The sequence below is a fragment of the Amyelois transitella genome, chromosome 17 (assembly GCF_032362555.1).
Source record: "Amyelois transitella isolate CPQ chromosome 17, ilAmyTran1.1, whole genome shotgun sequence".
Taxonomy (NCBI): domain Eukaryota; kingdom Metazoa; phylum Arthropoda; class Insecta; order Lepidoptera; family Pyralidae; genus Amyelois; species Amyelois transitella.
The window spans coordinates 10,045,743-10,069,170 of record NC_083520.1 but is presented as its reverse complement, the minus strand read 5'-3'; the positions used below and the strand labels follow the sequence as shown (position 1 = coordinate 10,069,170).

General features: G+C 38.4%; 4 protein-coding genes across 9 annotated transcripts in view; 2 read left to right on the top strand and 2 right to left on the bottom strand.

Moving 5' to 3' along the window:
• The window catches only part of LOC106137471 (protein transport protein Sec31A), a 33,084-nt gene extending 31,880 nt beyond the window's left edge, over positions 1–1,204 (bottom strand). For 4 of the 5 annotated variants that reach the window (XM_060948732.1, XM_060948735.1, XM_060948734.1 and 1 more), the window contains exons 1-3: positions 1,138–1,204; positions 717–937; positions 242–378 (exon numbers count right to left, since the gene is read on the bottom strand). In XM_060948732.1, coding sequence (XP_060804715.1) covers positions 242–378; positions 717–919 — 340 coding nt within the window. In that variant the 5' untranslated portion in view covers positions 920–937; positions 1,138–1,204. Of the gene's footprint in view, positions 1–241; positions 379–716; positions 938–1,053 lie in introns of all 5 variants that reach the window. The other variant, XM_060948733.1, reaches the window with a different exon arrangement.
• A 738-nt stretch (positions 1,205–1,942) lies between these two features.
• LOC106140774 (trichohyalin-like) lies at positions 1,943–11,860 on the top strand. Its single transcript, XM_060948801.1, has 12 exons — positions 1,943–2,098; positions 2,573–2,748; positions 2,959–3,162; positions 3,450–3,570; positions 4,996–5,166; positions 5,513–5,634; positions 5,986–6,129; positions 7,278–7,377; positions 8,036–8,212; positions 9,754–9,990; positions 10,902–10,997; positions 11,754–11,860. Exons 1-12 carry the CDS (start codon positions 1,943–1,945, stop codon positions 11,841–11,843), a joined length of 1,794 nt encoding a protein of 597 aa, XP_060804784.1. The 3' UTR covers positions 11,844–11,860.
• Positions 11,861–11,865: 5 nt separating this feature from the next.
• Positions 11,866–23,428, bottom strand: part of LOC106142369 (golgin subfamily A member 4) — a 78,959-nt gene continuing 67,396 nt past the window's right edge. The window contains exons 33-37 of the mRNA XM_060948998.1: positions 18,601–18,764; positions 17,012–17,149; positions 16,332–16,438; positions 15,122–15,191; positions 11,866–14,658 (exon numbers count right to left, since the gene is read on the bottom strand). Of these exons, the coding sequence (XP_060804981.1) occupies positions 14,559–14,658; positions 15,122–15,191; positions 16,332–16,438; positions 17,012–17,149; positions 18,601–18,764 (579 nt within the window). The 3' untranslated portion in view covers positions 11,866–14,558. The remainder of the gene's footprint in view (positions 14,659–15,121; positions 15,192–16,331; positions 16,439–17,011; positions 17,150–18,600; positions 18,765–23,428) is intronic.
• LOC132902716 (uncharacterized) lies at positions 19,370–22,380 on the top strand. Of its 2 annotated transcripts, none has more exons than XM_060948865.1 (5): positions 19,370–19,571; positions 20,076–20,181; positions 20,500–20,653; positions 21,506–21,623; positions 22,066–22,380. In XM_060948865.1, the coding sequence occupies exons 1-5, from the start codon at positions 19,528–19,530 to the stop codon at positions 22,313–22,315; spliced, it is 672 nt and encodes a 223-aa protein (XP_060804848.1). In that variant the 5' UTR covers positions 19,370–19,527; the 3' UTR covers positions 22,316–22,380. The 2 variants fall into 2 exon arrangements, with proteins under 2 accessions (XP_060804848.1, XP_060804847.1); XM_060948864.1 differs by having other exon boundaries at positions 19,371–19,571; positions 21,503–21,623.

Genomic DNA, 23,428 nt, shown 5'->3' with positions numbered 1-23,428 from the left:
AAAACTTACGTAAGTACCGATGTGAGGCCTGAGAGGCCGCGTCGGAATTTCAAAGCCTAATAACTCACCAAATACGCGCGCGACGACAACCCTTCCTGTTTTGATGTCAACGTGGACACTGACCATGCAGCTACTAAAGAGCAGGGATCGGTGTTGTGCGGGGAAAGAGGTAAACTAGCAAGTTTAATATCTGCCGGGGCCTCTGAGACCGCACGTCGGTACTTAAAGGTTAAACACTCACCACTATGTTTAGTGCTGGTGCCAAGTAAAGCTTCACTGGAATTTTTCAAGAGTTTGTCCGCGCTGTAGAACTCCAATAATCCTCCATCACAGCCACCAACTATAACATTTGCACCAGACCACACTAATTTCTGAAACCTGGAACAAATTAATGTAGTAAACATTTTGAATTTTTAATACAAAATGGTGAGTACTTGTATTGTGGCTATGGTTATAGTTAAAATTGCTTTCTTATATTATTATTTTTTATTCTGTACTTGATGAATCCAAGTCCTCCAAATATTAACATTACATACAATATCAGTTAAATATATTTAAATTAACCAATATAGTTATTTTTGACATTCATTATAATTTATTCTTTGAACATATTTACAATTGGATTTAATTTTAACAGAAATACACTTTTCAATCTGCTACATTTAAGCTTATTCAAGTTGTCTTGAAGTGTTAATGTTGAAATGAAGAAAACAAACTTGTGCTTCGTCTGTAAGCTTGATTTGAGCTCTAGATCCAGTCCGGGGTCTTGTAAGTTCAGTCCATATATCTCCAAATACGAGTTTGAGCTGAACGATGCATCAACTTGTTGGCCCGCGGAGCCGGCCGCCAGCAGCACCGGGTAATGCTCCGCTGGTGACCAACTCACGTTCACAGTCCTCTTCAATTCTTTCAATTTCATCTTTAAGCCACAATCTCACTGAAAAAACCGAAAAACATCGTCCAATAAGCTCCGAAACTAATCTTATTTGGGAAATTATGTCACACTTTTGGAACGCATCCCACAAGTAAACTATGAATGGAGGAGTCACGAACCACATCCACAAGAAGCAGGAGGAAATGTAAAATACTTTTTTACATCCTTTTAAGTAAATTTTTGTAAGATTAATTATTATTTACCATAAAAACACCGAGTTGGCACTTCCAACGTGGCTGACATAAATACTACCGGGATTGACAGTTGACACTTCACCAGGATTTGGCAGTTTCTTGTACGTTCAGAAATCTTTTAATGATCGAAGTATATAGTATCAGTTTATGCCAACGAAGGTTATCGATTAATTTTATTGAATACATTTCCATGGTAACTCGTGGCTTCATATTGTTGTCATGTGAAAATTTAATATTTGATCAATCATCGAAATCACAAGCTTTATTTTAATTTTGATTATTTTTGTTTACGAAAACTTAGTTACTGTCCATCTGTAAATCTGACAGAAGAAATGAAAACTAAAATTAAACTGAAAAGAATAACTGACGGGTTTATAGCCCATAAACGATAGCACTCAAAAGTAATATGAAAATACTTGAGTAAAAAGAGGATACTAGTTTATTTTTATACAATTTATTTTTAACACATTATCTCATACTGATATTAAATAACGAGGTAAGAATAGGGCTTTTGTGTTAGCTATTCGACAATGTACACTCATCGATAATACTTTAATACCTACTAAAACGTACCTTCAAAAAACCTTTAAAAAAACCTTCAAAATACCTTTAAAACGCACCTTCTTCATTCGCAATACAATAGCCCAAAAGTTGTTTATTAGGCTTTCACTGCTTACTTATCCGCTGAACCGATTTTAGAACTGGAGGTATACATGTTAAACTTTATGCGGTTAAAGTTGCGGGTTACTGCTGATTGACCATTTTACGTTTCCGTTCTTACTTTTTTTTTAAAACCTAGGGATAGGGATCTAAAATGCCGTTAGTAATGAACAAAGCAGAATGGAACCGCATCGTCGGCTGGACAGACCACGACAAAGAGGACCCAGAAGTGGTTCGTCGACGGGAATACGTGCGCTATCTCGACGAAGAGAGCAATAAGATGACTAAACACTGGCCCAACTCCTTGGAGGTGAGTACTCTGTGGACATAAGTTACCATTGTACCTACCGACTAAAATCCATCGAACAAGAAGATTTTCTATTATCAAGTCTATACCTTACCTCGAAAATACTCAAAAGCCCCTTCAGTTGGACGGTGTAGTGGTAGAATTGAGAATAAAGTAATGACTGGTTGCTATCGCCTAAAAGACGAATCTTAATTGTAAATATTCTTAAGACAATGGAAATCTTACTGTGATAAAATTACTTTTCATGAACCTTTGTTTAAAGTACCTATGGTGTTGCTCGAGGCAGTGTGTTTATTCGTTTTTCATAAAGTGACTTAACCGACGCATAGTAAATGTGCACTTCTCAAGCGAAAGATTTTCTTTTTACTTTATTTTCTGTCTTGTACAAAATGTTACATCTTTGACTAGTTTTCGGCCAAGACCTTTCAGAATTAAAATACGTATCAAGATAAATAACTTTTACTCGTGATCTTTCAGAATGTTAACAAGCGCAATGAAGAATTACGTCTGGCACGGATTCAAGCTGCCGAACAGGCCAACACCAAGTTCTACAAGCGGTATGTCAAGAGAAAGAAAGAGGAACAGCAGAGACTAATGTACAGCGCCCGGGACACAGTATTCAAAAACAAGGATGCACCAAAATTGATGCTCAGGTAATTTTTAGTTATTAACCAAATAAAAAAAAACTTGCATTTTCATTGAACGATGTCATACATATAATATCACGTCTTTATCCCATACGGGATAAATATAGCCAACAGACTGGGAAGACTCGAAGGCCACCTTCAGATTTACATTCTTTAAAAAACAATCATTTCTTTACCTACACAACTTGGATAATTCAAAATGAACATAATTTACAGTGCAGTAATAGAGACTGTAGTCCAGAAAGAAAGGGCTGAGCAGCTGAAATTTTTGGGAGAGCTGCGCCAGCAAGCTATTGAGGAGAAGAGGCATGAAGACCAGGAGATCATCAGAAAAGCCAAAGAGTGGAACGAATTACTGGAGCTAAGGAAAAAGAGGCGTTTCGAAGTTAATAAACAACATCAAAAAGAAATACTTGAACAGTTTGTATTAGTTTTGATTATTTAAATTTACTTTTATAATATAATTAAACAAACCTATGATTCAACTCGATTATTTTTCAATTAAACAAATATTAATACTTAATTATCATATTATCGATTACACGTGTGATAAAGAAGTTGTAAACAAATCAATTTATGAACGAAAAAATATGGCGGGTAAGCGGCGGCAGTTTCAAATCGAGCAAAATCAAAATTTATAATTTTTTTTAACTTTATATACAACTTTAAATAATTTTCTAAATATTAACTAAAATAATGATATCCAGGGCACAAGAAATATCGGAAAGAAATAGACGAGATTATGAAACAGAGTTAACAATGCAGAAAATCGATAACATTAAAGCAGACGAAGAAATGGAAGCCCTCAGAGAATTCGAAGAAAAATTCGTAAGTTCTTTACACCTCAATCAATTCCCACATTCAATTAGTATTACTTACTTCGGAAGTTTTTATATAAATCTTAGTAAAGTAATTTTTTCCCCCCCAATTATCGACGTTTGTTGTTGGTCTCTTTGATATCAAGCTCGGGGTTAGCTCATGATCAGGAGTTGATTTTCAACCCTCGTGACATTAAGTCCCGGTTCCGTCATGACCTGTTCGGAGATGAGCCTGAGAGGGTCGCAAAATAAGCACTCACCTCAAAAATTTACATCTCGCAAAATGTACCTACATTTCTCAAAAGGGACACTTCTCATAATGTGAACATCTCAAAATGGACAATTTGCAAATAAGTTTTCCCGCACTTCGCAAATGGGCATTTTTTTTACGCTATCACTAAATGTGTTTGTGATCACCAGGTGTCGTTACAAATAAATAAACTTTTATCGCAAAATAGCGATGGCGGCCTAACGACAAATAGTGACATACCTACATACATAAAATTATTTTCCCGGGGCAAATTGCATTGCAATGGTGTTTTATTTACTATCTATCTACTCACTTGCAAGTACTTCCTCTTTCCACTTGCCACAGATCGTGGCAAGTGGAAAGAGGTAGTCTCTGCTTACCCCTCCGGGAAAGAGGCGTGATTTTATGTATTTACTCTCTGCCAAGCTCCTTGCATACTCCTTCCGCTTCATCCACATTCATAAATCTCTTCACACAAGCTAATCGTAAATTGATAGTTCAAGAATAACAGAAACAGCAGTTACTCTTGACCTGACACCACGATCCTTAATCAACATGACGAGGTCTAGTTGTCACTCGTAAATTGACAGACCAAGACTGACAAGACCTGACTACCATTCTCAAACCTACGGTAAGTCTTTCCGTGTTGGCTGCTCGCCTTTGGAATAAACTGCCCCTTCTTATAAAATTGTCCCCTTCTTCTAATTCCTTCAAAAATAAGCTTAATAAATTCTTTCTCGAGTCTTGAATTGGTTTTGAAGTTAATTTAGAATATATACATGTTTATATATTTACTTTATTTATTTATTTGTATTTTACGTATATAATTGTTGTGTCTTAAGGATAACTCTAGTAAAAGAACTTTTGTTCACCCTTGCCTCAATTTTGTTTATGATCCTCTTACTGTCAGGTTGGCTGGAAGAGATCCCACTTAGGGATAAGCCCGCCTTTGTACTGTAGGTACTGTTTTTATTTGTAATGTACTCCTTTAGTGAACAATAAAGCATTTACTTACTTACTTACTTACCAAGAGTAACAGAAACCACAGTTACTCTTGACCCGACACCACGATCTTTAATCAACATGACGAGGTCTACTTGTCACTCGTAAATTGACAGTCCAAGAGTAACAGAAACAGCAGTTACTCACCACAATCCTTAATCAACATGACGAGCTCTACTCCAGCAAGCTGAGGAGAAGAAGCGGATCCTGTCGGACATGGAGCAGTCCCGGCACGAGGCGGCGCGGCGCGCGCGCGAGGCGGCGGCGCGCGACCAGCTGGACGACCAGCTCATCGCCGTGCTGCAGCGCTCGCGGGCCAGGGTCGACGCCGCCAGGAGGAACACTGAGAAGGAGGCATTACTTCTTCTATATTTTTTTAACTAGCTGTGCCCGCGACTTCGTCCGCGTGGAATAGTTATTTTGGCCATCATTGAAGCTCTCAAGTATGAATCATTATCCCCGATTTTTCGCATGATTATTCCATTATTTCTTTGCTCCAGCGCAACGCAAAAATAATTTTTCAATTCGAACCAGTAGTTCCTGATATTAGCGCGTTCAAACAAACTCTATGATATTAATATAGATATGTAAAGTGAGTAATAATGAGAGGAATGGTTGTGTTTTATTTGTAACCGCACCTTTACGCCCTTCGATACTCAACTTTTATAATACTTACCTATTACATTACATTCCTGCGCAGGCGCGAGCTGAGAAGTTACGTTTGTTGGAGAAGATCAGCCAAAAGTTGGAGTCCGGAGACGCGGACCGCGACGCCAAGGAGCAGGCCGTACTCGAAAAGGCCAACAGGGAGAAGGAAGCCATGTGAGTTAATCATATAAGTATACATACATAGTGCCGTGTGGTTCCCGGCACCAATGCAAAAAAGAATAGGACCACTCCATCTCCTTCCCATGGATGTCGTAAAAGGCGACTAGGGGATGGGCTTATACACTTGGCATTCTTCTTTTAGGCGATGTGCTAGCAACCTGTCACAATTTGAATCTCAATTCTACCATTAAGCCAAATAGCTGAACGTGGCCTGTCAGTCTTTTCAAGACTGTTGGCGCTGTCTACCTCGCAAGGGATATAGACGTCACCATATGTAGGTATAAGTGTATGTTACAATCAGCTGTGGTCACTGAGCGACCCGCTCATAATTCGCATTAATTCCAGGATGGAGGCCCGAGCGCAGGCGCAGGTGGACAAATTGGCGAAGTTCAAGCAGGCGCGGATCGATGCGAGGAATAAATACCTCCAGGACGAAGCGCGGCGGTTGCACGAGTCCGACACAATTCGCCAGTTTGAGATCATGAACAGGTTAACTTTACGCTATCAGTCAAAAACAGTTAATAACCTAAATCGCGCAAGCAAAGATTTCACGGATTGGAGCTATACAGGGTGACATTAAACTAATAGGTTTAATATAAGTTTTAATTTTATCATAATTAATTTTATTTTTTAATTTAATTGACGGCCTCTGTGGCGCAGCGGTAGTGCGCTTGTCTGTGTCACCGGAGGTCCCGGGTTCGAATCCCGGCCAGGGCATGATGAGAAACGAACTTTCTCTGATTGGCCTGGGTCTTGGATGTTTATCTATATAAGTATTTATTATAAAATATAGGATCGTTGAGTTAGTATCTCGTAACACAAGTCTCGAACTTACTTCGAGGTTAACTCAATCTGTGTAATTTGTCCCGTATATATTTATTTATCAGTCAAAAACAGTTAATAGCCTAAATCGCGCAAGCAAAGATTTCACGGATTGGAGCATATATACAACATCATCGGAGCCGCAGTTCCCCAGACATAACACCTAGCCTGGCGGAAGATATTCCCTTTGGTGGCGGTCGAGTCGAATCATCACTCCTACAGTACCTATAAGCTTTTTCACTCATTTCGATAATCGCTGCACCTATTTATTTATGTAGGTACCTATTTATTGTAGTTTTTATCTATGTATATTATAATTATTTTATTTTATATTTTGTGTAGGTATTTATTTTAGTTCGCATAAAGTTCTCTGTCAGACCCAATGGTTGACTGTTAGATAATGCTTCCAGCATTAAGTCCGCCAATTGTGCTATACATTTGTATTTTGCGCAATGAAGTTTAAATAAATAAATAATTTTATGATATTACTTTGGTATATGGTATATTGTGGTTGTAATTCATTTGGTATAGAATAGAATAGATTTATTATCAAAATTGATACAAGGTATCACTTATTGACGTCACATCACTTAAATCTAATTATAACTAGGTACTACCGCTTTCAAAGCGCATGTGTAGAAGAAGCGGCGGAACAAACTACACTGCAGCATTTTCATCGGACGTATTTATATTTACATATAGACCTTAAGCAACAAAGGCTAGGTAGGTAGGTACTCTTTTCTGGAAATTCCCACGGGTGCGAAGTCCCACGCGAGAGCTTACCCACATGATATAAAGTAGCTGTAATGTTGCAGGTTCAAGAACGAAGAACTGTATGAAGATTACAAGGAGGAACTGCGCAAAGAAAAAGAGAGGAAGATCAGGGAATATCGGGAGGATATAATCAAATTATGGGTAAGTTTTATTTAGTCTTCTTTCACCGCCTGGCGTGAATAAGTACTTGCGTACATATTAATCATATGTATCTCTGGCGGGGTGGACAGGGCCTTGTTTAATTAGTTTATTAGTTTCAGTCTACCAAATTAGTTACTTTTTTCAGCCTTGAAAGACTGAAAAAAATAACTAATTTATCTGTATACCTTAGTGTTTATTATAAAATATAATACCGTTCAGTTAGTATCTCGCAACACAAGTCTCGAGCTTACTTCGAGGCTGACTCAATCTGTGTAATTTGTCCCGTAGGTATATATTTATTTATTTATAGAAAGAACGCTGTGAGTAGAAGTGCCGTGTGGTTCCCGGCACCAATACAAAAAAGAATTCCTATTCTTTTCTGTATCAACTATATATGATACACGGGAAAGGGGGATGGAGTGGAGGACCACTCCATCCCTTTCCCGTGGATGTCGTAAAAGGCGTCAAAGGGATAGGCTTACAAACTTGAGATTCTTTTTTTAAGGCGATGGCCTAGCAACATGTCACTATTTGAATCTCAATTCTATCGTTAAGCCAAATAGCTGAACGTGGCCATGCCAGTCTTTTTAAGACTGTTGGCTCTGTCTACCCCGCAAGGGATATAGACGTGACCATATGTATGTATGTATGTATGTAGAAAGAACGCGAAGATCGTGAATCTCGCGAGCGCGCCGAGACGCGCCACTTCTACGGCGAGCTCGCCGAGAAGAAGTTGCGAGACGCCGACAACAAGATGCTGACTCACGCCGAAGACCTCATACAGGAGGCCAGGGAGAAGCAGCGGCCGGAGAGACCGCTGCTCAGGGCTGTGGATGTGAGGAGACTTTTTTTGATCATTTTGTGTAGGATTTTCAAGTTAATAGGCATTTTTGAGCTTGTAGCGGGAGCGATGTTTCGACTCGACCGCCACCAAAGGGAAGATCTTCCGCCAGCTGGTATGATGCATTGCGAGATGATGACAACAACATTCTGATATAAGCCCGAAGATCTCATACATCAGGGCTGTGGATGTGAGGAAATCTTTTTGTTCATTTTGTGTAGGATGTGCCGTGTGGTTCCCGGCACCAATACAAAAAAGAATAGGACCACTCCATCTCTTTCCCATGGATGTCGTAAAAGGCGACTAAGGGATAGGCTTATAAACTTGGGATTCTTCTTTTAGGCAATGGGCTAGCAACCTGTCACTATTTGAATCTTAATTCTATCATTTAGCCAAATAGCTGAACGTGGCCATTTAATCTTCAAGGCTGTTGGCTCTGTCTATCCCGCATGGGATATGGACGTGACCATATGCAAGTATGTATGTTGTGTAGGATTTTAAAGGCGAGAGAATGAATAGGCACTATTAGAGTTTGTACCATCAGGCTGATTGAGGTCAAGCGCACTCAAATCTTATCTATATATAAAATTCTCGTGTCACAATGTTCGTTCCGAAACGGCTTGGCCGATTTTTATGAAATTTCGTAAGTAAATCAAGAAGTTTTGAGAATCGGCTAACATTTATTTTTCATACCCCTTAGTGATAAGGGTTGTTTACATTTGTTTTTAACTAGAAATTACTTAATAATCTTTATTTTTTAATATTATAAAGCTGAAGAGTTTGTTTGTTTGAACGCGCTAATCTCAGGAACTATTGTTTCCAATTGAAAAAATATTTTTGCGTTGAATAGACCATTTATCGAGGAAGGCTTTAGGATATATAACATCACGCTGCAACTATAAGGAGTAAATAAACAATAGAAAATGTGAAAAGAAAAAACGGGGAAAATCAGTCATTCTTGACGGCTTCAATGATGCCCAAAATAACTATTCCATGCGGACGAAGTTGCGGGCACAGCTAGTTATTTATAATGCAAAATAACGTTTGCCAGTAAGACTATACAGGGTGACTTTTAATTCAACTGCATAAATTTAACTGGTAAGTGTACTCATCTAAAGAATATTTAAAAACGTTAAAAGAAAAATATCGGTTGATATTTAAGAAAGTACGAAAAAAAATAAAAGTATCAAAATTCACGATCCTAAATACGTGATATCACCCCGGCCGGCGGAAAAGCGACGCGTAAGATTCAGAGGTCAACGGCACAATTCATTTAGCTGAGCGATCTCGACAATTCTCTCGATACTGGAAAAATAATTTATTTACATGTTTAGTTTTAATTTCTTTTTGTAGTATTGGTCTTTAATACTCGTAAAGCGTGTGACGTAGTTTTTGAGGGTTTTTTAAATGTGAAAATGATGACGTTTAATTTAAATAAAAATAGGCTCAAACAGGTCAGAAGCATGGGTATAGTCTATGTTTAAAAGGATGCAGTTGTTTTAAATGTCACCCTGTATAGTTGTCTTACAATGTAGCGGTACTGCAAACTGTACCGGCTGTACCCGATGCCGGAGCCGCCCGCGGCGCTGCGCGCGCGCCTGCCGCCCGCCGCGCCCCGCGACCGCGCGCGCCCGGACCCCGGGTACCGCCGCGAGCCGCCGCCGCCGCCCGAGCGCGCGCCCGACGATTACAACGATGATGATGATGGTGATGGCGGCACGGCAAGGGGTTGTGCTGCCGCTGAGAGGAGAGACGGCTTGCAAGCTCCACAGGTAGGAAACTTACGTGCTGTTTATGTGTTTTATTGCATTTACATAGTAACAAGAGATGTTGCATAGTTATAGAAGAAACGAATCACTTGCAATGGCGGACTTATCCCATAAAGGGATCTCTTCCAGTCAACCGGCAAACAATAAAGGAACTAGATAATTAAGTAAAAATATACAGACCTCTCACGCTTCCTGCACACTCATTACTCTTTTCATGCATATTCGACAATAAAGGGTATTCCTAACATCTCCCTTTTTCAAGACATTCGAAATTTGATCCTTGAAAGTTCGGCCCTATCCCACTTTTACAGTCAGCTCTACACTATAAATTTCTTTTATTAGTCTGTCCTCATTCAATCTCTCGATATGTCAACATGCAAAAAGTATGGTCATCAAATCCTCTCTAATAGAGAAGTCGTACAATGTTATACACGTACAACATTAAACCCTACTTAGGTTCGTTCCCATTCAGTCACACCCCGATCTGTAACGCTGTTACTCAATAGGAAAAAAATTCCCGTCGTGTAGCAGTGGTACACATTGCAACTATCGTTTTCCCAATGAGTAACACTGTTACACAATGGCACTTTGTATTCCCGTAAGTTACGCCGATAAAGGTACCTGCGCATAAGTGACAATTTTTGAATGGCGCGTAATGAACCAATCGGAGCGCACCATTTGAATACGCGAACTGAACTGTCCGTTATTACGAACGAGATAGCAGAAAATTATTTTTTTTTGTTATTGATATATTGCTGGTAGAAGAGTTGGCTACCTCTATTGAGTATTCCCACTCGATGGTGTCACATATTTCAATTTCATATAAACACGAATTAAATGTGAAATACCAATAGTAACAAAGTAATTTGTTAATAATCTTTTGTTGATGGAAAAGATTTCACTTCTGTTTCAAGGCTGAGCCATACAAACCGCCGCCTAAGACGGAACGGAAACCTGATGATTATAAACGTCAGGGAAAAGCAAATGGCTTGCAGAAGTCACAAAAACAGGTATTTATAACTAAAGATCGGAATAGGTAGATGAAGAATATATTAGTGGTAGCTGTTTTCCCCCGACTTCGTTCACGTAAATTGTAGTTCTATGTTACCCGCGGACAATGTAGTTTACTGTAAGTGTAAGTACTGAAATGGAATCCCGGAAAAGAGGCTTATCCATGTTATGCTTTCTATGGTAATTCATGATGCAAGTACATAAAATCAATCTACCTATTCCGATCTCTGCTTATAACTCATTGTTATTGACCTAATTTGTACAATATGTATGTAGGTACATATTATATTAGTTTTATACTAATTCACATTTCTTTTAATGTAGCCAATGTGCATTCGTCCACGATTTAGATTTAACAGATCTATATTTGTAAATTGACGTCCGGTGTAAATGCTGCAGTGTCGTTTGTTCCGCCGCTTCTTCTACACGTTCGCTTTGGAAGCGGTAGATAATTAGATTTAAGTTGTACGTCAATAATTATTATCTTGTCACCCAATTTTGAAAATAAATCTATTCTATTTCATATCGAATACATTTACGCATTTTGTTATGCGCTCATTTGGATTTAGTGATAACTTTTAAGTTATAGAATAACATGACATGTAGGTAATATGTTATTATGGTGTAGCAATTTGACTATGATGTAACGGAAAATCCTTAACGCACAAATTTGAATTCCATATTGAAGTCATTCGGTAAAGATTTTTAAGGGAATCCGGGCGAAAGTTATTATTACATATTTTAATTGTTTCCAGCACGACTTGACCTTGACCCAGGGGTTCCTGCCTCCAATCAAGACAGTCCCCTGTCAAACGCCGGAGTGTAGCTGTGATTTGAAGAAATAAAACGAACTCATTACAAAATAATGTTTATTTCGCAACTTTTTTGAACGTACAGAGAGCTTTTATGGCACGAGTGTGTGAAACATTAAAATGTGACTAGAGAAAATTGTGGGATGTCTTGTGAATTATCAATAATAAAATGTTTGGATACGTACTAAATTGGTTTTAATTAAATTTAAACTAATTTAAAGAGTTAAATACAACTAGCCTTACTAAACAAATCTTTGGTCGCGTTGAGTGTAGATGGGAAACTCGTTGGGGAACAATCGACTCGAATACGTACTACTTGAATTAAAAATAAACATGAAAAAGTTAATCTATTTATACATTATTTACTATTTCAAATAAGTACCTACCAAAAATTTTTGTTACCTATTTTATTGTTGTGTTAATTTGAATTTATAAGTTAGCATGTGCTCATGATACTTATATTTTTTTTAAGACACCTCTAAAGTAAAACTAATGTGACTTTAAAAAACATTAAATAACATTTTCAGAATCCTTGAATTACAGGACTGACGTTTTACTTGAGATACGTTACAAAAATTGTAATACCTATTCTTTTTCAGTGCTCTGAAAACATTGTCTACTTTTCTGTAAAAAAAAAAAACTTGATTTATTGTTAAATATTTTTGGAAGTACCTTAATTGATTAAAAATACTTTAATTAGTGTGTTCCGTACACACTAATTAAAGTATTTTTAATCTAAGCAAAAAATGTGTCTAAGTTGAACTTAATTAAATTTCTGTCTGTAATAATCCCTATCGCAACTGGTTAGGACTTTTTTTTGATATTTAATAAAATACTTGTGCTAGAAAACTTAAAAGTTGTACGTTATTCGAGTCGCAATAATATTTAAAGTGCGAAAGACTATGAAAAATATGGAATCGTTTATAAAAAAAAACACAGCTTTCGTAATACTTTCGTTAGCTTTGGCTTACACAATATTGTCCATCGTTAAACAACAACCGTTATTATTGATTAATTCATTTAATAATTATAAAAAAAAGTAATAAAAAATTTAATAATGACGGATGTTTTACAAAAACTCTCGCGGAAACGTGTGCACCGTTCTTTAAAAAAATTTGTAAAAAATACGTTCTCAATTTGAATAACGAGAATGGAATTTTTCAGCAATCGGTTTTTTCTTTCAAATTTTGAATTGAAACAATAGATATTTATTCTCATAAAAATACGATAAAAACTGCATTTCAAAAAAAAAAATTACTAAGTAAACCAATAAAAATGTTTTTTTTTTTAAAGAAATGAACACACGCCCGCTTGTCGTCACAATATGCGGTCGGTCGGCTCGGTTCGCGTCCCTATTCTATAACTAAATTGTACTTCCGTGCGTCCGGACCTTAATCTCTAATTAATAATACTAATAGATGGCTTGGATTTGTGCTCGCGTGCCTTATTAACTAGTGCTCGCCCCCGTATTGACATGAATGGCGTGAATTCACAGAAAATAAAATTTTAATAAAATTATTAGCGGTAATTTCATACAAACTGGGCTTCGATACAGAATGTAGATAATTTTATTGCTCTTTATTAATTTTTAGATTAGACAATGAAGTAAGCTCATAAAACTCGTAAGAGGTATTTTTTGATTAAAAGCTATATTACGTCAATACAGGAGCTTCATATTTTATTAAATCTAAATAATATAATCTACGTAATGTGAAAATTCCACAAATATACCGAACAACATTCTCAAAAATTACACTATTGCATACATAGACCTGAAAAGGTTACAGATATGTCAATAATAAAATGTTCGTCAACGAGAGGGCATTATGTACATGAAATAAATAAGTTTTGAAAACTACGTCTAAATACGTCTACAAAATATATCTGTACATTGAAACTGTTAAAAAATTCGTATTAAGGCAAGTTCGGACGACACGCGGTGTCTAGACATTAAATATATGTACCGACTACAATAATACCTTTACGTTTCGCTGCGTGATCTTCAAAAAAATATATTTACTAAGATTTTTTTTTTGTTAAATCACTAGCGACAATATTTCATAGAAATTATGTCCTTAAATACCAGCCAAGGGCGATTTGTAGAAAAAAATTTTTAAAGTAATAACTGCACGCACTAATTTATAAATACTTCGAATTTGAAAAAAAAAACGCAGCGAACTCGAAAAAAGTTTAACATTCACTTCCTCACGAAATAATAATAAAAAAAAAACAAATAGGCGGAGTGGCAACAATCATGAAAACATTGGAATCATGTACTCCGTTCATTATAACCTAGATTACAGCTAAAATAAATTAAGTAACACAAATATTCGTTTCGTTTGGCACTAGTCTAATACTTTCATTGGCCAACGCTAGGAAATGCATGGAAAAATCATACCATATATCTAAATGCAGGTACGCATCGAGACTGATTTTGGACAGACAGCATGTTATTACGCTATATCACAAATAATTCAAGATTTACAAACAACATTGTAATTGGTACAATCTGTATATTTACTATTTTAATTTAATTTGTGAAAAAATCACGTTTCTTTTCAAATATCAAGTCTATTATGAGGATATAATGTCAATACATCGACATGCTTCACCCCCTTAAATTTCAACTACTTCTTCAATTAAGCTGTTAAAGCCCGACACGTACCGTTCGCAGAGAAACTTAAGTAACGTCGCTTATAATCGCAACCTGTAGCAACTTGTCGCAACCTGTCGCGTCCTGAATGTCGCTCAGGGCTCTTCCTTGGCGTTGTCCATGGCGTGGTTGAGACAACGGCTCACAAGTTCCAACTTGTTGAGGTATGCTGACGCTACTTCTCCGCGAGGCGAACTGATGAATTAATTAATCATATATTAGTAACACAAGTCTCGAACTTACTTCGAGAATAACTCAATCTGTGTTATTTGTTCCATATATTATTATAGTACCTAGTAGGCATAAGGGACTTCTCCATGAAACTTAAAAGGAGTAAAACTATCCGACAAGATTACATAAAGATGGAAATGAGTGAGGATGAAGCGAAAGAAGCATGTAGAAATCGTGTCAATAGAAAATATGTAGTTGCTGATTCCATATATGTATGTTAGAATGTAGCCAATATAGCCAGCATTATGCTGAGGGGGTACCCTTTCGGGAACACCATACTACTTGTTTATTTTTGTACATATTATTGTTTCCTTTTTGTCTTTTTGTTATGGTATACTATGAATAAATTATTTTTACTTTTACTAATGTTCGAGTATGGCGTACGCGCAAGGCTAAATGCCACATGACAGAGAAAAAATATACCAACCTTAATATAAAAGGATCTTCACGCGGCGAGTTGGTGTAGGGTGACCGACGGACAAACTCGCCACCGATGACTGAAACATTTTATTAATTAGGTTAGAGTTTTAAATGTGTACAAATTTATTTCAAGATTTTTCTTTCACTTAAAGTATGTGTTGGTTGCAGTTTTATAATTACATACATACATATAATCACATGTATTTCCCTTGCGGGGTAGACTGAGCTAGCAGTCATAAAACTTTTTTGCGTTAAGAATTCAAACGTGACTGTAACACGAACTCCGGCCTCCTCTCCAGAGTTGAAAATAACAGGATAACGATGTCATTGGAAGGAAAAAGACCAATGGGGAACATATAAACAAGTATACGTCGCCAGAATAGCGCCACCTACCGCCGAATCTAACCGAATAAAATAACGACCTTATTACAAGAACGTTAAAATTAAAATCTAAAAAACAAAATGTCTCCTACTGTCTCGTAATAATAGAGTTCACTTCGCGGGTGCAAATGGTGCGCTCTGATTGGCTCAACCGCTCAAATATTATCGTGCCATACCAGAATTTGACTTTGGGCGTAGGTTACATACATATAGTCACGTCTATATCCCTTGTGGGCTAGACAGAGCCAACAGTCTTAAAAAGACTAATAAGCCACGCTCAGCTATTTAGCTAAATGATAAAATTGAGATTCAAATAGTGACAGGTTGATAGCCCATCGCCTAAAAAAAGAATCCCAAGTTTGAAAGCCTATCCATTAGTTGCCTACGACATCCATGGGAAAGAGAAAGAGTGGTCCTATTCTTTTTAGGTACTGGTGCCGGGAACCACACGGCACAGGTTACGTTGATGTAACTTATAAGCAGAGATCGGAATAGGTAGATTGAATTGGGGTCATTGAACTGAAACGTATATTATTAATATGGACATGCCTCCGAGATTGCGGGATTTGTAAATTATTAAGATATTTTCCGGAATTTTTACAAGTGGGATGAAGAATATATTAGTTGTAACTGTTTTCCCCCGACTTGGTTCACGTAAATTGTAGTTCTATGTTACCCGCGGACAATGTAGTTTACTGTAAGTGTAAGTACTGAAATGGAATCCCGGAAAAGAGGCTTATCCATGTTATGCTTTCCATGGTAATTCATGATGCAAGTACATTAAATCAATCTACCTATTCCGATCTCTGCTTATAAGAGATATTGATAAATCTTACGAGAAGGCGAAGGCGGCAGGTTGAGCCGGAGTTCGTGCTTGAGCAGCCGCCGCGCCGCGTCGGGGCGCTCGCGGGACGGCGGCGAGGTGGACTGGAGCGGGTTGACGCTGCGGAACCAAAAAAAATTAGAGTAATCACAATTACTGACAGTAGAAAGGATTGTGTGTTTCACAGGTTAACTTGGTTACATAGATTAGTACTAATTTTTACATTTTGTTTATAAATTAAAATTTTCTATCTTTTTTTCGTCTTGCAAATAAAGAAGATTTTTATGATTTTCTGGATATCAAATCGGAAAAATTCTCATAAAAGGTCAGGTCAAGAGTATTACGCATACTCTTGACCTGACCTTATGTGAGGATTTTTCCGATTTGATATCCAGTGACGAGCTTACATAAAGAGTTATGAAGAGAAAGAAATATGTTGAATTCGTGGCAAGTTGGAAGATGTTTCGGCCTTTTCTTAGGAGAAAAAGCATGAAACAATAACGTAAAACCGATTTTATTTTTTTTTCGATTTTGACGTAAGTATATTCCACCTGGCTTAAGTCTCGGTTGCATTTACACCACTCTGGCCTAGGTATGACCTGGGTATACCTCCGGAGGTATACCCAGGTATATCATAGATCCTGGGATTGGGTGAGTCCGGTAGGTATAGTAACTGCAATGTCATCAACTCACGGCGTGTTACTGTGCGCGTGCGCAGCGGCGGGCGCGGGCGCGCGCAGCACGGCGCTGGCGGCGAGCGCGCGCGCGTGCTGGCGGCGCCGCACCAGGAACCCCATGCGGAGCACGATCGTCACCGCCGTGGCCACGCATCTGTGGTGGAGATCCATACGATTACACTTACGACGTACTTACATACATACATATGGTCACGTCTATATCCCTTGCGGGGTAGACAGAGACAACAGTCTTGAAAAGACTGAATGGTCACGTTCAGCTATTTGGCTTAATGATAGAATTGAGATTCTAATAGTGACAGGTTGCTAGCCCATCGCCTAAAAAATAATCCCAAGTTTGTAAGCCTATCCCTTAGTCGCCTTTTACATCCATGGGAAAGAGATGGAGTGGTCCTATTTTTCTTTGTATTGATACCGGGAACCACACGGCACTTTTTTTGATACATTCTATAAAATCACGTGTGAAATGTACGACATTTTTTGCTTGATATTGCTCATTTATAACATATCGGTCATCATTAAAATAATATTTTTTATACAGGAGAGTTTCCAAGTTTATTTGGTAGCGTCTTTACCTCTAGATAAGACGGGGCCTTTTTATGACCAAGATCGGACATGGGGTAATACAGATCACAAGAAGCGACTCCCGTTCCAAAACCATAACTCTAGAAAATAGGTGAATCTTATTCTAATAAGGGATTTAATACCTATTGAATCATAGTTATTTACTAAATGAAGAGCTTATCCCAACGAGATTCAACTCAAAAACAAATCCTTTTCAAATCCAGGTAATAAATAAATTGTGATAAGGTCGCCTTTTGCTGCTATGTTTTTAATACATGATTGTGAATTTGCTGTAATATATTTAGATGCTATAAAGAATTATTGTTTTTTATTGGACTTCTGGAACGTATCACTTGTCCTACCACAGGACAACACAATTGTACTAGTGTGTTAAAGACCGACAGTTCAAAATTCTTCCTATATGCGAAATATAGGTGTATAGTGAAAAAAAACAATACATATATTAATTTGGCCTTGGTGTATTTTCGTCCCGTTTAAAGTACAAATTCAAAAGCGGTAATGTTAGGCACAAACACTGACATAGAAAAATCAGTGACGCAAGAGTTGCATAATTTTACAATACATAAGAATAGAATTGAGGCCATAATTACTTGCGTGGTTAATAGGTAGTTGTTGTAGTTTCTTATTGTTCGACAAAACGATGTTATTAAAGATAAGTCGGTGTATAAAGTAATGTAGGGGGAGCGATGATTCGCCCTCGACAGCCACAAAGGAAAGATATAACGCCAGGCTAGGTGTTATGCCTTTATTGATTGTATTTATTGCTCAAATCCGTGAAATCTTTGCTTGCGCGATTTAGCAAACGCGCTGTGATAAGCTTAGTGGCGTGTGACATTTGTGAAGTCGCCACAGTAATATAAAAAACATGAATTACAAAAACTGTTACATTTTAGAAAAATTACAGATAAAGCTAAGTTAACAATAGCGATTTCACTGCCTCGTGTTCCTCCGTAACTTATTCAAATTCAGCTTAAATATATTCTTGCAGTAAAGTCTACTCACTTGAACCTCTTTTTTCCAGTGCTGCGTTCCACTCTAGTTGGTAACCGTAAAGTTCTCTCCAGTTCAGCGTAGCCAGCCAACACGCGTTGGAGGTAGCGTTTCTGCCAGACCAGCGCTTTGCGACAGCTTTCCAGGCGAAGACAGCGACCGTGGAGATAGCGGAGCTGAGGACAAATATTACTTTTAACATATGTTTGAATAAGCAGAGCACGCAACAATATCAACTATAGTTACATATATACAATATATTTGTTGGGATTTGATGTTTTTTATGATTTTTGTGAAGTCCACCGATTTTTGCTTTTACTACTAATTTGACGTCCACAGCTCGGTCAACCAGGTACTCGAGTCATTATCATTGTCCTCGCTGAAGGTCTATTCTGAGTGAAGTCACGCTTTTGCCCAAGATTAACTTTCAGGAATGGGTAGTTGATTACGTGACCCAATCTGGTTGAAAACCTTATTGTAGTTAGTTTATATTACCTATGGTGATTACGCAAATAATTCAGCTATCTGTCAGTTATGAGGTAGTCCCATATTTCATGAGTACTCTTACCCAAGTTAAACGAAAAAAGGAAAACATATCAGAAATTATATATTTTCTAGACTCCATACCCCGCGCCACTATGCACCCTTCAACGATAATCATAATTCCCCACAATAATATTCTGCCAATTTATCACGCACTTAAAACCTTCGCGATTTTCCATAACCGTTCGACCTTTGCACAAGCGGCCTTTTCCATGTCAAATGTCATCTCAAATTCGAAGATAGAACGCGTCTTGTCAGACGCCGCGTGACAGCGCAGTCCCCAAAACACGCTCGGGCCAGATGACGCGTCGTCGCTTCACTCCGCGCGCCCACAAACAACATCGCAAAATTCAGTTTATCATGAGATTTAGCACATAGATCACACACACACAAGGAATGGAGGCTGTACAGAACGAAGTATCTAAGTTACCGCAGATGGTGTAAGTACAGAAGCTTTATCTTTATTTCAAGGTTTATCTACTCCCGATTCAATGTCCAGCTGTTGGCTCAGAAGCTTGGTTCAACAAAAAGCATATAGACACGAGTCCGCCTTCATTCAAAGGCAACAGTAAGAAATTCATTTGACCAAAGCCTTCATATTCTAGAATAAGGGCCATTTTGATATTTAGTTATTTGGAAGACCAACAACCGTTTACAAAAAAATTAAAATATGAAACATACATGTATACCTATGCAGAGAATATAAAGTTTGGATAAAAGAAATTATATTATTCGACAGAAGATTAATACATATTTTGTGTTAAACATACTTTCGCTTCTGATATAGTCTTCCAAATATATAGGAAGAATTTTGAACAAAGGGGAATCCCAGAATTCAGGGTAAATAGAACACTCAAAGTGAGAAAGAGTTCAGGAAAGGAAATATCTTTACAATCAAAGCTATTCTGAGACACAAACATTTTCAACAAAATAATATTTTTTAGCATGTGCGGTGACCACCCGTCGGTAACGAAGACGGACAACGCTAAAGAAGAGAAGGAGAAACTCAAGGAGAAGTTGCCCATGTCTTACGCCAGGATATCTCCCACGGTAAGACATGTGATCTCGTGTTATTTATCAGTGTCAGTTACCGGCTACGGTGGAGGAAAACATCATGAGGAAACCTGCTTAAATCGGTTTTCAGAAGATGTGCAACTACAATCCGGGAGGACTTACTTCTTACTCCCCTATTTTCACTATGAACTATTTCCATCAAGAATGCAGCCAGGAAAAACAAAAATCTTGCTGAGAGCCTCTTAAATTTTCAATCATTATTTATTTATTTTACACACACGAGTGACAGAAAGCTAATTTTCTAATCTTGTCTACACATTTTAAGTCCGTTTTTGATGATTTATTTGATTTCAGTCATCGTCAACCGACCGTTCGACACGAGCGTGCCTACGCGCGGCGTCGGAGCACGCGGTGCGTCGCGCGGAGGCGCGCAGGCGCATGCTGTCCGCCGACGTGGTCGCGCGCGACCTTGAACCCGCCGCCGCGCCTGATAGATCGCTCGTGCAAGGTTAAGTTATCCTATGGCTTTTGTCTGGGCTGAGTGAAGGTCGGACGTACAAGTTAATGTTGCTGTTATATGTGTAAGATCAAGTCTTTGACAAGAGATGATTGGGGAATCAAGTCTTTCCTAGCTTCTTCATATGTAACCGGTAGCGTCGATGGTTGCACAGTGCGTGAAGCACAGAAAGGCACAGGTTCGAATCACACCTCGACCATATACCAATGACTAATTTCGAAGTTATGTTTACTAGTTTAAATACTAACCGATGCTCTTACGGTGAGGGAAAAAAGCGTGAGGAAACCTGCACATTCAGGCAACTGGTGTATAACCATAATCGATTCAATACGGGTTAGGTTGACCTGCAAAGGTCAGATGGGAATCGCTCCGTGTAAAAACCTGACTCACCCAATCCAGGGTCCATGGTCAAACGCATACCCAGGGCTTCTCTCCAGTGTGATGAGGATGCAACCGGGACTAAGCCAACAGGAAGAATATGACATACATTCATACATATGGTCACGTCTATATCCCTTGCGGGATAGACAGAGCCAACGGTCTTTAAGACTGAAAGGCCACGTTCAGCTGTTTGGCTTAATGATAGAATTGATATTCAAATAGAGACAGGTTGCTAGCCCATCGCCTAAAAAAGAATTCCAAGTTTGTAAGCCTATCCCTTAGTCGCCTTTTACGACATCCATGGGAAAGAGATGGAGTGATTCTATTCTTTTTTGTATTGGTGCCGGGAACCACACGGCACCAATGAAGAATATGACACGAAATGGCAAGAATACGACTTGTAGCGAAATATAGCGCAATAATGATGAGATTTCAGTAAGAATGTAGTGGTATCTGCAGCAGCGCTGGGCAGTTTCCGCTGGCCGCCGTACCTGCTGTGCGTGTGGGTGCTGGTGCTGCTGCTTGCGCACGCGCTGCATGCGCTGGTGGCCGTGCTCGAGCGCGCCATACCGCCGCTCAGGTCAGTTTATGTTGATATCCTCTGTACTACTTCTAGTTTGTTTCGTTTTACATTCAGTACACGTGAATCTTGGGTGTGGACCTATTTGAGATTCTCGAGAAATAGGAAGCTTTTTGACCAAGAGCCTTGAAACTTTGGGTACCGATAAATAATGAGAAGTCCGCTCATTTTTTGTGAAGGTATAGAACCGGTGTTGGGAGGTTAAACAATATAGAAAAGGGCAGAAATGAGTGCGAGATTCGTCTTTAAGGTATCATCTCTTAATTCTTAAAAATTTCTCGTTCACTTGAAACGCTGATATATACATAAATATAATGCCTTCAGGTGTCTAATAGAGAAAGGGAGAGAGATAGAGCATAACGCCTATTTCCTTTTCCTTCCGTATTTCTTTTGCCTCACCCTCATTCATCAATCTTAATCATTCTTTTTTTACTACCAACAGAAAGTTCTGCCAATACTTTCGCACATGGACGGAGGAGTCCTGGCGCAGCGACAAAGACAAGCGGTTCTACCCGGCCAGCCTCGCCATTGTAACCGGTGTCACATACCTCGTGTACTTTGTATTGTACACGCTGTACTGCGTCACCGTGTGGGCCATCGAGCCGCTGTGCTCCGAAACCGATGAAGAGACCAAGGTGACTTCGTACGATGAAGACAGCAAGACCAATGTCAGCGTGAAACCGAACGTTTGAACCGATACAGCGAAATTTTGAGTAATAAATTTATTTGCAACAGATAAATCTTCCGTTTCATTGGACGTCTTTTAGTAAGTATCAAAAAAACTTTTCTTAACACTAAAGTCTATGTTTATCATGTTTGCGATTACGCAAACACCTATAAAAATATGTATATAAAACAAGACAAAAAAAAGTATTTATTTTCATTTTCATTTTTATTAGAATTTGATTATATTGTGAATGAAATGAACAGCGGTGAACTAAGCTGAATGATTGTGAGGTCACAAAACATATTAACTGAATCTCATTGCACATAAATCATATCGAGGTTCTAATCAACTTGAGCGTGGGTGGGTGGAATGAACCCTTGGGTTGACCAACTAGTTTTTAGATAAAATTAAATGGCGATGGGTAAAATGTACTACTCTTCTTCCTCCTGGTTTTAGTTTCGCTTGCAACCTTGCCACTCTGGAGAGGAGTCCATGGATTCTGGATTTAGTGAGTCAGATTTTTACACGAAGCGACTATCATCTGACCTTGAACTTTCGCAAAAGATCACAATCCATATTGAATCGCTAATAGTTACACATCCAGTAACCGGAAAGTGCAGGTTTCCTCTCGATGTTTTCCCTAGCCGTAAAAGCATCGGTTAGTATCCAAACTAATATACAATGGATAAATATACTATGTTATGCTTAAAATATCCTTACCATTGGCCGAAACGAACAATCATTTTCAACGGACCGAGGGTCTGTTTGGTCGTCTTAGTTACATATTGTCCTTTTTTTTCATCAAGTGTCTGTCAGTCCATGTAGGCTGAACAGCCGCTACACATTTAGACAACAAGTATGTAGTGTACGAGTGAAATTAAGGACGTCCTGGTAAAGGGTCAGGTCAAAAGTACCCGAAACCGTTGAGCTTGCATGAAGAGAGTTATAAATGTGGATGACGCGAAGGAAATATGCAGAGATCGTGGCAAGTGGAAAGAGGTAGTCTCTGCTTACCCCTTCGAGGAAGAGGCGTGCTTTTATGTATGTATGGGTGTGTGTATGTATGTGTATGTATGTATGTGTGTATGTGTGTATATATGTATGTATGTATGTATATATGTATGTGTGTATGTATATG

What these genes read in the sequence shown, in the direction of transcription:
- LOC106140774 (XM_060948801.1), top strand. Translation starts at nt 1,943, where the DNA reads ATGCCGTTAGTAATGAACAAAGCAGAATGGAACCGCATCGTCGGCTGG. An exon ending in CGCTGCTCAGGGCTGTGGAT is followed by an intron (nt 8,213 to 9,753) that starts GTGAGGAGACTT and finishes CTTACAATGTAG; the next exon opens with CGGTACTGCAAACTGTACCG. An exon ending in ACGGCTTGCAAGCTCCACAG is followed by an intron (nt 9,991 to 10,901) that starts GTAGGAAACTTA and finishes TTCTGTTTCAAG; the next exon opens with GCTGAGCCATACAAACCGCC.
- LOC132902716 (XM_060948864.1), top strand. Translation starts at nt 19,528, where the DNA reads ATGGAGGCTGTACAGAACGAAGTATCTAAGTTACCGCAGATGGT. An exon ending in TCTAAGTTACCGCAGATGGT is followed by an intron (nt 19,572 to 20,075) that starts GTAAGTACAGAA and finishes AATATTTTTTAG; the next exon opens with CATGTGCGGTGACCACCCGT. An exon ending in CGCGCCATACCGCCGCTCAG is followed by an intron (nt 21,624 to 22,065) that starts GTCAGTTTATGT and finishes TACTACCAACAG; the next exon opens with AAAGTTCTGCCAATACTTTC.